At 36.8% G+C, this 17,097-nt stretch overlaps 2 protein-coding genes across 3 annotated transcripts in view; both read left to right on the top strand.

Moving 5' to 3' along the window:
• Rabgap1l (RAB GTPase activating protein 1 like) overlaps positions 1-17,097 on the top strand; it is a 648,858-nt gene that overhangs the window by 247,742 nt on the left and 384,019 nt on the right. The gene's annotated exons all lie outside the window — the stretch shown is intronic.
• Gpr52 (G protein-coupled receptor 52) lies at positions 10,737-11,877 on the top strand. The gene has a single exon (XM_055624417.1). It carries the CDS (start codon positions 10,737-10,739, stop codon positions 11,820-11,822), a length of 1,086 nt encoding a protein of 361 aa, XP_055480392.1. The 3' UTR covers positions 11,823-11,877.

Raw genomic sequence — 17,097 nt, forward strand, 5'->3', positions numbered from 1 at the left:
TCTATCTATCTATCTATCTATCTATCTATCTATCTATCTATCTATCTATCTATCTATCTATCTATCAGAGCTGGCTTTTCTTGGTGCATGCATTCCAAATGATTTTTTTTTATAATTAAAAATTTAGATTGCCAAAGCTTCGTATTGAGTTAGCTCACATCACAGACATGACTGCTATGGGGAAAGGTAATCTTACTACATGTCCCTGGTTGTTCACTGTTGTGATCACCTAAATTTCTACATTATATCTTTTCCCCTACCCTCAAGTCCTCTACTTCTCCAGTTTTCCCATCATGCTCAGTGAAGACTGAGAGCTAATAGGAATAACCATCAATAAATGGCTTTCTACCAATTAAAAAAAAATTAGATTGCAAAGTACATGTCAATAGTCTGTACCCACTTTGCTGGGCAATAATAGCACATCGAAACTTAGTTCCTCTTTTGAGTAATCACTTAGTACCCATCTCCCCACTACTGTTGCCAGTTACTGATAACCACGATTGTACTCTCAATTTCTGTTGTTATTATGTGGTTGTTTGTATTTTTATTAACTTAGGGTGTCAGTCTATTATTGTAGTAGCAGTTTTCCTAAAAATTCCTTCATTGGGTGTGTGTTTTGCTAGTAACTTCTTTCAGTCTTGATTTTCTTTCTTTTTGTTATTGTTGTTGTTAATTTTTATTTTCTTTTCTTATTTAAACACTTTATAGTCTGATCCTAGCCCCCTCCCTCCTTTTCTCCCAGTTCCAACCTCATGTCCTCCTCCTCCTTCTCAGAGAAAGGGAGGCCCCCAAGGTATATCATCCCACCTTGGCACCTCAAGTCACAGCAGTTCGTCCTCTCCTAAGAGAGCCTAAAAAGGCAACCAGCTAGGAGAAAGGGATCCAGTGGCAGGGGATGGAGTCAGAGACAGTCCCTACTTCCATCATTAGGGGACCCACATATTGACCAAGCTGCACATCTGCTACATATGTGTAGGGGTTCTAAGCACAGTCCAAGCTTGCTCTTTGGTTGGTGGTTCAGTCTCTGTGAGCCCCAATGGGCCCAGGTTAGTTTACTCTGTAGCTATTTTTGTCATGTCCTTGATCCATCTGGGGCCCTAATTTTTCTTCCCATTCTTTCACAGAACTCCCTGAGCTAGGCCTATAGTTTGGCTATGGGTCTGTTTCCATCAGTTGCTGGATGAAGTCTCTCAGAAGATAGTTATGCTAGGCTCTTGTTTGAAAGCATAGCAGAGTGTCATAGGGGTTTGTTGTCTCCCATGTGATGGGGCTCAAATTGGGCCAGTCATTGGTTTGACATTCCCTTATTCTCTCCTTCATATTTACCTGTACACTCTTGTAGGCAAGACACATTTTGGGTTGAAGGTTTTATGAATAGGTTGGTGTTCCCCCTCCTTCTAGTGCGAGTCACCGCTGGAGGTGGTGAATTCAGGCTTCTTAACCACCCACTGCTAGGAGTCTCAGCTCCTGTCACTTCCATAGACTCCCAGGCGCTTCCCATGTCCCAGAGATGCCCCCCTCCAACTGATTTCTGTGGTCCTCTTCTTCCCTCATTCTGTACATGCATTCTACACACCTGATCCCCACCCCTGTTACCCTCCCCACCCAATTTCCTCTTTCCATCTACTTCAGATGTCTGTTTTATTCCCTGTTCTGAGTGAGATTCAGACATCTTCCTTCGGGCCCTCCTTGGCTTCTTTGGGTCTGTGGATTGTAGCGTGGTTATGCTGTACTTAAGGTCTAATATCCACTTATAAATGAGTACATACCTTGCATGTCTTTCTAGGCTTGGGTTACCTCACTCTGGATGATATTTTCTAGTGTAAAACAATTGCCTGCAAATTGCATGTCTTTGTTATGTCTGTTATTGTAGCAGCAGTTTGCATAAAAATTTCTCTGTTAGGTATGTCTTTTGCCAGTAACCTCTTTCAGTCTTTTGGCTTGCTGATTTTTTTTTTTTAGTGATTCACTTTGATAAGAATTTTGGAGTATTATTTAATTAAAATTTAGCTTATTATTTTATTATCTTGGAAACTTTACTTCTGTATCATGAAGATATTTTTCCTCTAGTGTGTTTTCTTTTGGAAGCTATCTGTTGGTATTTCCAAACTTTATGTTTAGATACATCATTCCTTACAAGTAAATTTTTATGTGTTGTATGAGGTAACCTTAGTTCAATTTCCCAGTGGGTGTCCATATTTTTATAATGCTGTTTACTGAAAAATTGCCTTAAGCCCAGGCTTGTTTTAGAGTTCTTACTAAAATCCAGTTGACGGGTAACTGTGAGCTTACTCTTTACAGCGGTTACTGTTCCACAGGTCTGTTTGACTCTGCTTATTAGGACAGTCTCTAGTACTGTGGACACGCAGTTGGTCTTGGAACCAGGTTTTGTCAGTCTTCTAATTTTGTTTTTATTTTCTTTTAGAAGATTCTTATAATTTTTTTGTGTTTACATATAGGTTATATATATAGTAGTTAGTTTTACAGAAACACCTATATAGATTTAATATGAGTATCCAGTAGATAAACTGGTTGAGAACCTAGTTTTTATGATAATAAGTCTTCAAAACCATAGTGATGGGATACCCTTCATTTTTTAAACCTTTAACTTTATGTTGTGACAGTCTGTAATTTTCAGAGTAGAGACATTATACTATTCTCATTTCTGTATGTTTTAATGGAGTAAGAGTAGTTGTGTAAATATTTCTCACATACATAGTTATGCTTTTCTTGAATAGCTTTTCATTTTCTTATTATATTGAGTGAGACTTGCAGTACAAGGTGTGTGGAAGTAACAAGGACCCACAATCTTGTTTGTTTCCATTCTAAAGGCAGAATTGTTAATATTTCATTGTGAAATATTCTACTAGATCTGTATTTCCCAATTATGTCTTTATCAGGTTGAGAAGGTTTTCTCTATGGTGTCCCTAACTGAATTTTTGTTGGTTACTTTTTATTAATTTAATATTTAATTTTTGATTCACAATAAAGCAAAGGTAAGAAAATAAACTTGTGCTGTGCCTTTCAGAGCCTACTTAGTAGTAGATTGTTACATGTATCATTTCAGAGAATTTGCTTTCCAGCACTTAGCTCAAGTTGCCTTAGTATTATGTTTAATCGTATATTGCAAAGTAATTGGAATTGAATTTAGTAGCAGTTGGCATTCTAAAAATAAGTAATTAATCATTATTGTTTGCTAAAAATCAAGTTTTTAAAGCATTTTAACTATTCATATGAAAGTGGATTTAAGTGAAGTTATAAATCACTAATAATTCTTTAATATATGCATATATGAAGAGATCAACTTTTCTCCGTTGCACTTGGTCATATTTTCTGATTTCTTCCTGGAAGTCTTTGTTATACAAGGGATTGTAAGGGGTTTTGTTTATTTTAGCCTTACAGAAACTGTATTTTTTTCTGTCCTCATACATTGTACTAGTTGTTCCCATATGTCATATAAATATTATGTTAAACATTTGTTAAACTCCTATTCTGTGCCCAGTGGTATAATATCAGTACTTTAGATATAATGGTGAACAAAGCAAATATTTGCTCCCCTGTAAAGTATCAGCATGATCAAGAAGACAAATAAATGAAATAAATTATTACAAAAGATAGTCAGTATATAATCTGGTCTGGTACTCTGTGGGAACTCAGAGAAGGTTTCCCAGAGGAAGAAGTTCTTGAACTAAGGTGGACAGATTGTAACTAAATTGAATGAGAGAAAATGGTAGTACATGGAGCAGCTGGTATAAGTGCTCTGAGACAGTAGACAGCATGGTGAGTTTATGTGAGCCTGGGGCTTACAGTGGTGGGGTGTGCAGAGTTTCTCTAACCTGGGTAACCCAGAAGGAAAAGGAGGTTAGACAGTTAAGTGGAGACCTGTTAAGTGGAGACTTTATAGGTTTATAACTTTATAACTTTGTAGGTTCTTTTATGCAGAATAAAACTCAACTATTTTAAGGAAGGAAATGACATGGTTTGATTGGAATTTTGGAAAAGAAACTCATTTATTTGCACAATAGATTGAAGAGATGTGATCGACTCAGACCAGAATGGAAGCTACTGCAGGCATCTAAATACAAAACCTTACTGGCTTTCCTAAGGTTATGACAGTAGAGACAGAGAAATGGGGTAGTTGAGGAACTGAAGTCTGAATGCACACATCTTTTGGTTCCTTTTAAAATATCTTTTTTTTTCTCTTGAATATGTCTTTATTCAAAGGAAATGTGATTTCACTTAGGAGAAATCCAATTTTATCCAACTTTTAGATGAATATTTAGTGATTTTTTTCATAAAATTTACATCAAATGACTCCCATCATATAATCAGTGTACATAACAAACACTTTTTTTTGAATTTTATTTTTTTCTTATCAGTTACATTTTATTAACTCTGTATCCCAGCCATGTCCTGATCCCTCATTCCCTCCCAGTCCCTCCCTCCCTCCCTCCTCTCCACCGTGCCCCTTGCCAAGTCCACTGATAGGGGGGACCTCCTCCCCATTCATCTGATCCTGTTTTATCAGGTATCTTCAGGACTGGCTACAAAGCTCTCCTTTGTGGCCTAGCAGGACTGCTCCTCCCTTGGGGGGTGGGGAGGCCAAAGAGCCAGTCATTGAGTTCCTGTTAGAAATAGTCCTTGTTCCCCTCACTATGGGAAGCCAATTGGTTACTGAGCTACCACAGGCTACATCTGAGCAGAGGTTCTAGGTTACATTCATACATGGTCCTTGGTTGCATGTCAGTCTCAGAAAAGACCCTGTGCCCAGATATATTTGGTCCTTGTGGAGCTCCTATCCTTTCCTCATCAGACTAACTCCCCTTCTTTCTTATGATTCCCTGTACTCTGCCAAAGGTTTGGTCATGAGTCTTTGTTTTGAAAACACTGCTAGTTAGAGTCTTTCAAATGCACTCAGTAGACTCCTGTCATATGTTCAATGTGCATCCCATCTGTCTTTCTAAACGAGGATTGATAATCTTACCCCATGTCCGCTCTCTTGATTATCTTTTTTAGGTGTATAGATTTCATTATGTTTATCATATCTTACAGGTCTATATAAGTGAGTATATACCGTGTTTGTCTTTCTCCTTCTGGGATATTTCACTCAGGATGATCTTTTCTAGATCCCACCATTTGCCTGCAAATTTCATGATTTCCTCCTTTTTGATTGCTGAGTAGTATTCCATTGTGTAAAAATACCACAATTTCTGTACCCATTCCTCCGTTGATGGACATCTGGGTTGTTTCCAGGTTCTGGCTATTACAAATAATGCTGCTATAAACATGGTTGAGCAAATATCCCTTTTGTGTACTTGAGCAAACTTTGGGTATATACCTAGCAGTGGTATAGCTGGGTCTTGGGGAAGCACTATTCCTAATTGTCTTAGAAAGCGCCAGATAGATTTCCAGAGTGGTTGTATCAGTTTACATTCCCACCAGCAGTGGAGGAGGGTTCCCCTTTCTCCACAACCTCTCCAGCATGTACACAACAGATCATCTGGAGGTATCTCTATCCCCGATCTCCAGTTGTACTACAGAGCAATAGTAATAAAAACTGCATGGTATTGGCACAAAAACAGAAAGGAGGATCAATTGAACCGCATAGAAGACCCAGAAATAAACCCACACACCTATGAATACTCGATTTTTGACAAAGAAGCCAACACCATTCAATGGAAAAAAGACAGCATCTTCAACAAATGGTGCTGGTCCAACTGGATGTCCACATGCAGAAAAATGAAAATAGATCTATATTTATCACCCTGCATAAAACTAAAGTCCAAGTGGATCAAAGACCTCAACATAAAACCAGATACTCTAAATCTGTTAGAAGAAAAAGTGGGGAACAGCCTAGAACTCCTTGGCACAGGAGACAACTTCCTGAACAGAACACCAACAGCACAGGCTCTAAGAGCAACAATCAATAAATGGGACCTCATGAAACTGAAAAGCTTCTGTAAAGCAAAGGACACTGTCATCAAAACAAAACGCCTGCCTACAGATTGAGAAAGAATCTTCACTAACCCTTTATCTGACAGAGGACTAATATCGAGTATATACAAAGAACTAAAGAAGCTGAAAAGCAGCAAACCAAGTAATCCAATTAAAAAATGGGGAACAGAGCTAAACAGAGAATTCTCGACAGAGGAATATGGAATGGCAGAGAAACACTTAAAGAAATGCTCATCCTCATTAGCCATCAGGGAAATGCAAATCAAAACGACCCTGAGATATCACCTTACACCCATCAGAATGGCCAAGATGAAAAACTCAAGGGACAACACATGCTAAAATATCTTAAGAGAAGACATTTATATTATTTTCTCCAGTGCTTTGTAATGTTAGTGTACTGCTCATATAGTTCTTTTGAAGTCTGTTATTTATCCTACTTGGCTTTAGCATCTTGTGTCTTGCCCTTAGTGTTACATTTCTCTTGCTGTGATAAGACACATGACCAAGGAAACTTATAGAAAAAGGGGTTTGGGGGGGACTTACAGTTTTAGCGGTTCAGCCTATGACCAACATGGTAGGGAGCATGATAGTAGGTAGGCAGACAGAGTAATGGATCAGTTGCTGAGAGCTTACATCTTGATCTACAAGTACGAGACAGAGAGAGCTACCTGGGAGTGGGTTGGACCTTTAAAACAATGAAGTCTAGCCTAAGTGACATCCTCTTCCAACAAGGCCATGCCTCCTAATCATTCCCAAGCAGTCGAACCAACTATGGTTCAAGTATTCAAATGTGGATCCTATGGAGACTATTCTCATTCAAACTACCACAGTTACTTTGCTGTCTAGGACATTGTTTGCATTTTTAATAATGAAATAATAGCATATATAAAATAATATATAAGATACACTCTGGTCTAAATTACAAAACCTCATGCTTCTGGTGTTTTTTATAATAAGTTAGTTTGGGCTTTTAGGAAGTCATTATAAAGTAAATCTAACAAAAGACATTTCTGAAAGTTTTCCTGGTTAGCATTCATCAGTTGAAGGGAGAGGGAAGTAGTTGCTGACAAAAAGAGTAGCAGTGACTCCAGACTTCTAAAATGAGAGGAATGATTCTTGAAAAGAAAGAATGGCATATGTGATGAACTATGTAAGTACATGTTACTGCTTTCTTGTTTTTGAAGCTCCACGTTGTAAATTATTTCCTGTAATTACCATACCAGAAAGCTGATACAAAGAAAGCCAGGAGCTAGAAGAGTCAGTTAATATACAGGAAAATATGTCTTATTGGAACTTTTGACGCTTTGTTTTTTAATTTAGTGGAAGGAAGATAGAGGCTTACTGGGTAAAAAGCACTGCTTCCTAAATTCTGCTTCCCACTGTGACCTTATATCCTGGAAGCCCATGCAACTATGGATTGCATATAGTACTTTTAGATTAAAATCACTGCTAGTGTTACATTTTGGAAATATGTGGAACTGAAGCAATCTAGTGCTTGAATTCCTCTAAATAAAGTAGGTTTTTATATGTGTGCATTTGCTCACCATTTCTATAATTTCAGTAATAATTTGTAACTGTTTTAAAATGTATTTATTTTTAAATGATTTAAATTTTGGCAATAGTGATTAATAGCACTTAATTTTTAATATTAATCACAGGTTATTTACTTTGTATCCCAGCCGTAGCCCTCTCCCTTTTTCCCTCTCAATCCCATCCCTCCCTCATCTCCTCCCTGTCCTTTTCCAAGTCCACTGCTAGGGGAGGTCCTCCTCCCCTTCCATCTGACCCTAGCTTATCAGGTCTCTTCAGGTCTAGCTGCAATGTCCTCCTCTGTGGCCTAGCAAGGCTGTTTCTCTCAGGCTTGATATTTAAGAATTTTATGAAGGAAAAAGAATAAAAGCCCATACCAAAATTTTTGGTATATAGGAGATGTTTGCAACAAGTACTGCCTTCCTTTTTTTATTTTTTTTCCCTGATTTGTTTTAATCCTCTAACAATTGTGAAATTTGTTCTGTTATTTTTTTAAATGTATCGAATCATGAGAAATAGGTTTAAAATGAGTGAGTGCATGTAGTATATAAATCTTAAATATATGTAACTCAAGCACTATTGGACTGATTTCTTTAGCTCTTTGGCATGTTTGGTAGTAGGATAAACAAGAACTGAGTGTTTCTAGTTTTTCTGATGCCTCCGATCTTCTGAGATCATATTTGACCCAGGTATTTCTTCGGACAGGTTTCACTGTCATGGTCCAGTCTTGATGTTTTGTTGTTCAGGTCAGTGTGCTGAACTCGGCACATTCATGTGGGTGTGGCAAGTATTGGAGAAATGATTAATGACTTTTAATTTCTAGTCAAAATATGACTGTTTTATAGAGAAAATAGTAATTATATCAGTTTAGTTCAAGATTTAAATTATTTTTAATAATTTATAAGTGTTTTTTAGACCAACAAGTATTAGATTTACTGCTGACTTTTTAGTGTTATGGTACCTTGTGATAGTTTCTCTATAAGGTTTAAAGTATATGCCAGTTTTGTTTTCCTCATTCTATTCATAAGAAATTTCTGCAAATGCTGTAAGAGGAATGCTTCCAGAGGTCCTTAAAAGCCATTTACATATTGTAAGGATTGGTCAGTTTCATTGTCTTCTTTTGTCAATCTTGATCGGAGCTCAGAGAGTAAGTCTATAAGCCTGCATGTGCCTGGCAACTGTTACCTAGTGACAGTTTCAGCTGCAGTAGCCATTGGCTGTGCTGTTGATTGGGGCAGGAGAACCGAGTCACCTTTCTGATGGTGAGTTCTTCTGCATCAGCTCGGGATGAGGAGGAGGAGCAGACTCTGGCTCAGGTGGAGGCAGCCAGCGAGAGTGAGAAACTGTAAAGACTCTCGGCAGCATCCTGGTAACTGCATCACAGTAAATCGGACTTGTGAATCAGGCAGCTCAGCCTCGCAGCTGGTCAGAGTGAATACAGGAGAAGCATCACCTTATTCCTGTAACAAGATAACTATTTTCTGCTGAGTGAAACTCAGCATGTCCAAGGAGGAATATCCTGTGGCTGGCATAAAAGGACTTCCCTGAATGATATGTTGCTGCACGAGAAAATAACTTTGAGAAGAATGCTTTCTATTAAGCTGCTACATTGTTCCTGAAGGAAATGTTCTCATTTCTAGTGCATGCTATTTCTTCAAAAGCTATGACAATAAAGAGTGACAGGAGACTCATTGATTTGCTTGTACTTGGGAAAAAGACTTTGGCAAATGTTAACCTGGTGCCAGAATGACCTTGGAAGCCTTTTGGATGGATTCTGCCTGAATCGCAGCATGTTAAAGTCCAGGATTTAAAGCCATCTTGATCTTTTGAGGTATTTTAAAGCAGGACTATTTCCCTGACCGCCTGATGGCCCTACTTTAATTGTGCTTTTGCTTAAAATAGAATACAGAAATAGAAGAGGCATTTCCTTTACATATGGCTGCTAAGAACTGCAAATATAATAAACAAGGTAATTTTCTACTTTCAAATATGTAGTTGAAGTAATGATTTAATGTGTTAATCATGTAGTGGAAGTAAGGAAGGTCTAACAAATTGGAATAAGAAGCCTACTAGAAAGACTTAAGTAACAGATAACAGCAGCATCTCTAATGAAATGTTCTCAGTTTACAGGGACGTTTCCATTATGCACTACAGTTCACCTGTATTTCTGAGATTTGGGCATTGTTGCAAATGTGAGGGATTACCTCAAGCTGTATATTTTATTATGCTTTCTTATAAAGAATTATCATCAAATAATGAAAGTTTTCAGTTATAGATGCTGAAAGTTAATACCAAAGATTTTATTTTGAAGTAAAAGTGATATAAATTGCAGTGCTGTTAGCAGCACCAGCAAGTGAGGTTGTCTAAAGCTGTTTTCATATAAATATTTAAAGAATGAATGCAGAATTAGGACTGCAGAAGTTTATACAAATTCTTAGTTTTAGGTGTTGTTACACCTAATTCTTTGTGTAATATCTTTCCCACTGGAAATTACCTTTTATTCTCATAAGCATTGTATAGCAATCTGGAGCCTGATTTTTACCCCCAGTGTACCTCAATGTGCCCATTCAAATGAGTCTTTTGGAAATAGACTTGACAGAGTTATTGTTCTTGTCTTTTAAATAATGAGAGATGGGTCGTAAAGTTTCCCATCAGCATCAGATTTGAACTTCTGAGGCCAAGGACACTCTTTTCACATGAATATTTTCTTGGTTTTTCCATCTAAAACTAAGATCTTAATTATTTAAATTGTAAAATCTAAGTGCATTTTTTCATCACACTTCATCACAGTTGAAGCAGGAGACCTCAGACAATTTAAGACTGTTTCTTTTATTTTTCTTTCTAGTTGATCTCTAAGAAACTCTCTCTTAAGAGAAACACTTCTTTCCCTGACAATTGATTTTTTTTTTTTACAGATTTAATTTTTCATAGTACTAGCTAATAAATCCATTTTCTCTAGAAGTGCCTGTATCTGCAAAAGTTGCTTGAAAGCACCGGAGGGAGCTAACCAGAGACCTCTTTTCACCTTTCTAGCTCACCCTCCTCCTTTCTCCCCCAAAGCTGAGATGTGTCACTGGTGAACTAAGGCTGATGAAGAGACCTGAGCACACTGAGGATGCTCAGCTGTAATTCAGGCACTGGCACTTTCTACTGAAGCAGGTTTTGAGACACTGATTTGCAGTGTTTAACAGATGCTGGCACAGGCACCTGCTTGTTGGAGCCAAAGCTGCAAATTCCCTTAATTCCAAGCCATGAATGAATCCAGGTGGACTGAATGGAGGATCCTGAACATGAGCAGTAGCATTGTGAATGTGTCCGAGCATCACTCCTGCCCACTTGGATTTGGTCACTACAGTGTGGAGGATGTCTGCATCTTTGAGACAGTTGTCATTGTCTTGCTGACATTCCTAATCATCGCTGGGAATTTAACAGTCATCTTTGTCTTTCATTGTGCTCCACTGTTACACCATTATACTACCAGCTACTTCATACAGACAATGGCATATGCTGATCTCTTCGTTGGAGTTACCTGCTTGGTTCCTACTCTGTCCCTTCTCCATTACTCTACAGGTGTCCACGAGTCATTGACTTGCCAGGTGTTTGGATATATTATCTCAGTTCTAAAAAGCGTTTCTATGGCATGTCTTGCTTGCATCAGTGTGGATCGCTATCTTGCAATAACCAAGCCTCTTTCCTACAATCAACTGGTCACCCCTTGTCGCCTGAGAATTTGCATTGTTATGATTTGGATTTATTCTTGCCTAATTTTCTTGCCTTCCTTTTTTGGCTGGGGCAAACCTGGTTACCACGGTGACATTTTTGAATGGTGTGCCACGTCTTGGCTCACCAGTGCCTATTTTACATGCTTCATTGTTTGTTTACTTTATGCTCCTGCTGCCTTGGTTGTCTGCTTCACTTACTTCCACATTTTCAAAATTTGCCGGCAGCACACCAAAGAGATAAATGACCGGAGGGCCCGATTCCCTAGCCATGAGGTAGATGCCTCTAAGGAGGCAGGACACAGCCCTGATCGTCGATACGCCATGGTTTTATTTAGGATAACCAGCGTGTTTTACATGCTATGGCTTCCGTATATTATTTACTTTCTTCTAGAAAGTTCTCGTGTCTTGGACAATCCAACACTGTCCTTCTTAACCACCTGGCTTGCTATAAGCAATAGTTTTTGTAACTGTGTAATATACAGCCTCTCCAACAGTGTTTTCCGCCTTGGCCTCCGAAGGCTTTCTGAAACAATGTGCACATCTTGTATGTGTGTGAAGGATCAGGAAGCACAAGATCCCAAACCTAGGAGACGGGCAAATTCCTGCTCCATTTGAAGAGAACTGCACAGTAAATCAAATGTAATGTGACAGTGTTTTTGGATTGTATTCTTGATTCATTTGGAAATTTGCCCCAGAGAAATATTTATGTAATAGTTGACCATGAAGTGAAGAATGAGATTGAAGATCTCTTTTATTTCCTTTTGTGAAAGGGGGAAAAAAAAACAAAAGGAAAAGATCTATGGAGAATAATCTCATAAGAGAATTGTAGCTTGTGAATGTATGTTTAGTGTTCAATCCTCATCACTGATGATAGAAGATGTACTTAAAATCTACAAAACATGAGCAAGCCCCATGGCATTTCTCTTTCTATGTCCTTTCTGCCTATGTGTCTGTTTTTTATTTAGTTTTATTTTATGTTCTTACTCTTTATACTTGTGTGAGCTATTAATTGCTAAACTGCCCTTTATGAAAAGTGCTGTACATGTATGTGGCCAAGTATAGCCTTTCCATCAGAGCATTGAAACATGTCAATCTGCACCACTTGTGTTGTCCTGAGGGAGGATGCGCAGTGTTACATTTTACTGTTTGTCATACAGCCCTTATATTTATGTTCTTGTCATCTTCTCCATAGCACAGAATTTCTACTACAAACAGAAAGGAGCAGTGTTTTTCTGATTCTATATAAAAGGTCATTTAGTTTCCCCTCCCTTTTTTCAACACCTGCTATTGCTTTTTCAATTTTTCTCCATCTGAATGCTGTGGAATACATTCTAGAAGTGTCTTAGCTGATGAAAGAATTCTCTATATAAGGCAATCAAGATGTTAAACAAGCTATTCTTTCGAACAAAGCAATCTAGTAGCTAGGAGGTTGTGTTCAATACTTCAGTGGATTTTGAAAACATTTTTACCTGCTTTCTTTGAAGTTTGTTAACGTGCCTAAAGTCCCTTTTGCTATAGTAAAGCTTTTTTTTTTTTCTCTCTGTAAAGCCCACAGTAATCCTAATGCAGATGCAGAATACTTACCAGTAATGATGTGTCATTCTTTGTGCTACTCAGAATGTCCTTTAGAAAAAGCTAACCACTGAAATTGTATGTTAGGTCTGAAGCAATTTACTTTCATGTCCACTACTCATTTGTGTGGTATGTATTTGAATATTCTATATTTTTTACAAAAATATAAATTATATTACGTGATTTGTGCCTAATGTTTTCTTAGCACAATATATATATTAATGTTGTTGAAGTTGTCAACATTGGCAAACATATATATGGACTTATTTTAAAAGGAAGATACTTTTGTGTAGCTGTTATTTAGATATATTAGATGAAGCTGCATTCTTAGTGCTGCTGGGATTGTAGTATACCTATAAAAAGCAGTTTAGATATGCCGGTACTTTGTTTTATAATGGTTTTTTTTAAATGCAGAGATGAACTTATTTTTTAGTGTGTTACTTGACAGTAAACTATAAGTTGGGGGTTTAGGGTCAGCCATAATAAAGCGGATGTGAGCAAAACAGCTTACATTCTTACCCTAAGTTCTTGACTGGAAGAGGCTTGAAAATTTCTATCACATTGTTGAGGATTTTTCTTCTCAGCACTTTAGACTTTTGTGCTTTACGAGAAACATTTAATGAAGCGTGCCTAGGACTCTGACTTAGAAGCCAACCGTGTCTACACACTGGTGTTTTTATTTCAGAAGTCTGTTAAAGGAGTGTTATCATTTTATTGAGGTTGTTCTGAACCCCTGTATATTTTTTAAATGTGTAAGAAAGGTTTAAATAAAGAATAAAATAGTATTCTATATATCAAAACCCAACTTTGTAACTGATTACTGAAACATCAGGAACAAGAATTACATGTCGGGGAATCAGAATCAAATTGTTATATACTTCATAGCTGAAGTTTGTATTGACTCTTGTTTCCTGTTTGCCAGTGATATTGTAGAAGAATTGAAGTGTGGCATTTTATTTCCATCTCTTCAAATATGATAAATAAATTCTCCAATATTATGCATATTCAGAAATCCATTTTTATTTGTTTAACATAACAATTTAGAAGAGCTGGAAAGATGACTCAGTGATTAAGAGCACTTACCACTCTTGAGGAGACATGAGTTCCATTTCTAGTACCCCATGGGGCTTACAACCATCTGTAACTTTAGCTCTGGCAGGTCTGATATCCCCTTCAGGCCTCAGCAGGCACCTACATTTGTCTGTATAACATATATACATGCGTACATATATACATAATAAAAAATAAGTGTTTATGGGATTTTAGAGGTCTGGACAAAGATTCTGGAGCTAGTCCCTCTCCTGAATTTTCCTCATAATAACAAATGGTTTTGTGCTAGATTCAAAGTCAGGTTTTATGTGTAGGATAACATTAATTCTCTCTACAGCCCTTGCTCATATTACAGTTATCATTTCCAGTCTAGAGCTGAGGAAAAGTGATTCACTTCATATCACTGAACTGATTACAGAGCCTTGTTACACACTTCTCTGGCCTAGTGTCAAAGCCAATGTATTTCACAGTTGTCTACACCTGGCATTAGCTGAACAACAGTCTTCACTGATGTTTAGACAATCAGACCTATGCATTGTGCATGTCCTTCAAAAATTTTCTAGGCATCATTTATGTTTTCTTTTTTTTCCTTACCCCCCCCCCCCATGGAGTATCATTTCCTTTGATCTTGTGCACTTCTTTTTTTAAGCCCAACCTTACCAGCAAATTTTGTAATCAAACTCAAAACTCTAGGGCATGTTTTCTCCTTGATTTTTGATCATTTGTGGTAGATTTTCCTTGAATAGCTTTTTCAAAGCTCTTTGAACTTTTCCTGAAGAAAAAAAAAATCTTTTGAAGGGAAAAAGTGAAAAATAAAGACTTTCTTTCTTTTAATAAAGAAGACACTGTCTTGCAGCAGACACATCCTGGCCCTCTGGCTCTTAGAGTTTTTTTGTTTTCTCTCCTGAGATAATGTCCCCTGAGTCTTTCTTGAATAGATTGTGTTGCGAATGGATCAGTTGGAGGCAACCCACAGGAACTTGTCCTCTGTGTTTGACTAGTTGTAACACTCTGATGTCCATCTGATGAGGTGTGAGAGCTACATTTATATGTTAATATAAAGGTGTGGGAGAATTTGGGGAGGAATGGGAGTATGAATATTATTAAAATATGTTGTATAAAATTCTAAAATAATTACAAAAATATTATTAAAAATTTTTGTCCTAGAGTGAAAGAGACTAAGTGAGGAATATTCTGGACTCTGGGCAGTTTACTTCCCTTTGGTATGTTTTAATATGTGTTTATATAATAAGGTGACAATTGAGACTGTACTTTTAATCTTTAAAGATTGGGTAGCATAATATATGTTTCCTATCATGGTATTATATTTCATAGTATTTATGTCTGGTTTGGTTGTAAGTGAGAGTCACAAATTATATTGTATTCTATTACCAGGGATACTTGGTTCTAAGGCTACATAGTGTAGTAGGGCTTTGGACCTCAATAATGTATGAAACCTGTCCTTGAAATTCTAGGTCTGTGGTCTTGGATTGATACTGAATGTTTTAAGACTTCTGTTTTCTCATTGACAAAATCAGAGACTGGTTCCTTCTGTTACAAAATGTGAGGACTAAATGGACCTTGGAGACCATGTCCTCAGCACATGGATTCTTTACATAGACAGTATTCAGAATGTTTGAGCTGCTGTTTGATTAACTTTCTGCTATCATATTTATTGCCACAGATTCAGAAATAAAATAATTCCAACTGAAACAGAATTAATCCCTTTAGAATTAGACTTTTCTAAAATTGCATTTTCCTGCTTACAGGTGTTTAAAACCCAGATTTTGGATTAAACTTAGATGTTTTTAATTACGTAAATGTCCACCACATCTGAAGACATATTTCCCAGAAATAGTTATTTGTGATTAAAGACATCCCACAAGCAATTGTTAAGGCAGTCAGGTGTGAGTCAGAGATTACTTTTTTATTTTTGTGTATTAAACAATGTTTAAAACATTCTTGTTTCAACAATGTTGCAATACTAAGTAGGAATTGTCTTATTATTTTTCTTTGCAATATGATTTCTGTCATTTATTAAAGTGGAGTTTGAAATATCTGGTCACATATTTTTCAATTACTAGTAGGCTGGTTTATTCTTTAGATACCATAACTTACGTGAGTTTAAAAATAAGATTGTTGGCTTAAAGGAATTTTCTCAGATCCTCCCCATTCTCTAATCATTATATATGAGAAAGATGCAAAAGAAGAACAAGATATGGGGAAATCTGACAATGTGACATTTTGAGCAAAGTATCACCTACATTCAGGTAACACTGTTGCTGGGCACAGTGGCATACACTATTGCACCAGTGCTGTGCAGCTCCATGTCTTTTTCTGTGGGGTCTTTTCTTCTTTGGGTAAACCTATTTTAGAGCTAGGATGTAGTTCAGCTGGTAGAATGTTTGCCTAGCATGCACAGAGGCCTGAATTCAAATCCATAGGACATCATAAACCAGAGTGGCAGTGAATACTTGCATACTCCAGTTCCAGAGGATCCATTGCCTTCTTCTGGATTCTATGGGCATTGCATGCAGTAATGCACAGAAACACATGTTGGGATAACAGCCATGCACATTAAATTAAAATGTCAAAAAGCAGCAACTTCATGATTAAGAAAAATAAGTACAGAGGAAAACAATATAACTATAACAGAAGAATAGATTCCTTTTCAATATCTTTCAAAATGAGTGTTTTATCTAGTGCTAGTTCGCTTCATAATTTTAAATGTGAACAACTTTATTTTAAATATTAGAAATGGTTATAAATATTAAAATATTATGTTACAAATATTAAAATATTAATTATAAATATTAAAATATTAATTTTGTTCATTGCTAGTATTCTGTTTTTTTTTTATAATGAGGAATTGTTTTATGACCAAAGAAAGAAAAATTGTGTTTCACTAAGAAGAACCCTAGGTATTGAATACATATTTTCAGAGGCTAGCCAGATGGTTTTATAAGTAAATGTGTTGCCACCAAAACTAATGACTTGAATTAAATTCCATGGACAAACATAGCAGGAGAGAATCGATTCCTAAAAACTGTTCTCTGAAAACACACACGTATGCACATACCTGCAGTTAGTATTATTGCTTTTGGTATTTCTTGAAACAGTTGTTAATGTTACAAGTAATTAATAATATGTTAATATCTTCTATGAAGATATTTTATACAGCTTTATAATTTCTGAAATATTTATTTCTGGTAGCTTTTCCTCTTTCTTTCTTTCTTTCTTTCTTTCTTTCTTTCTTTCTTTCTTTCTT

Source organism: Psammomys obesus, unplaced genomic scaffold, assembly GCF_907164565.1.
Source record: "Psammomys obesus unplaced genomic scaffold, mPsaObe1.curated_primary_1811, whole genome shotgun sequence".
Taxonomy (NCBI): domain Eukaryota; kingdom Metazoa; phylum Chordata; class Mammalia; order Rodentia; family Muridae; genus Psammomys; species Psammomys obesus.

Bases quoted from the DNA above. Each gene is read 5' to 3' on its own strand.
- Gpr52 (XM_055624417.1), top strand. From the start codon at position 10,737: ATGAATGAATCCAGGTGGACTGAATGGAGGATCCTGAACATGAGCAGT.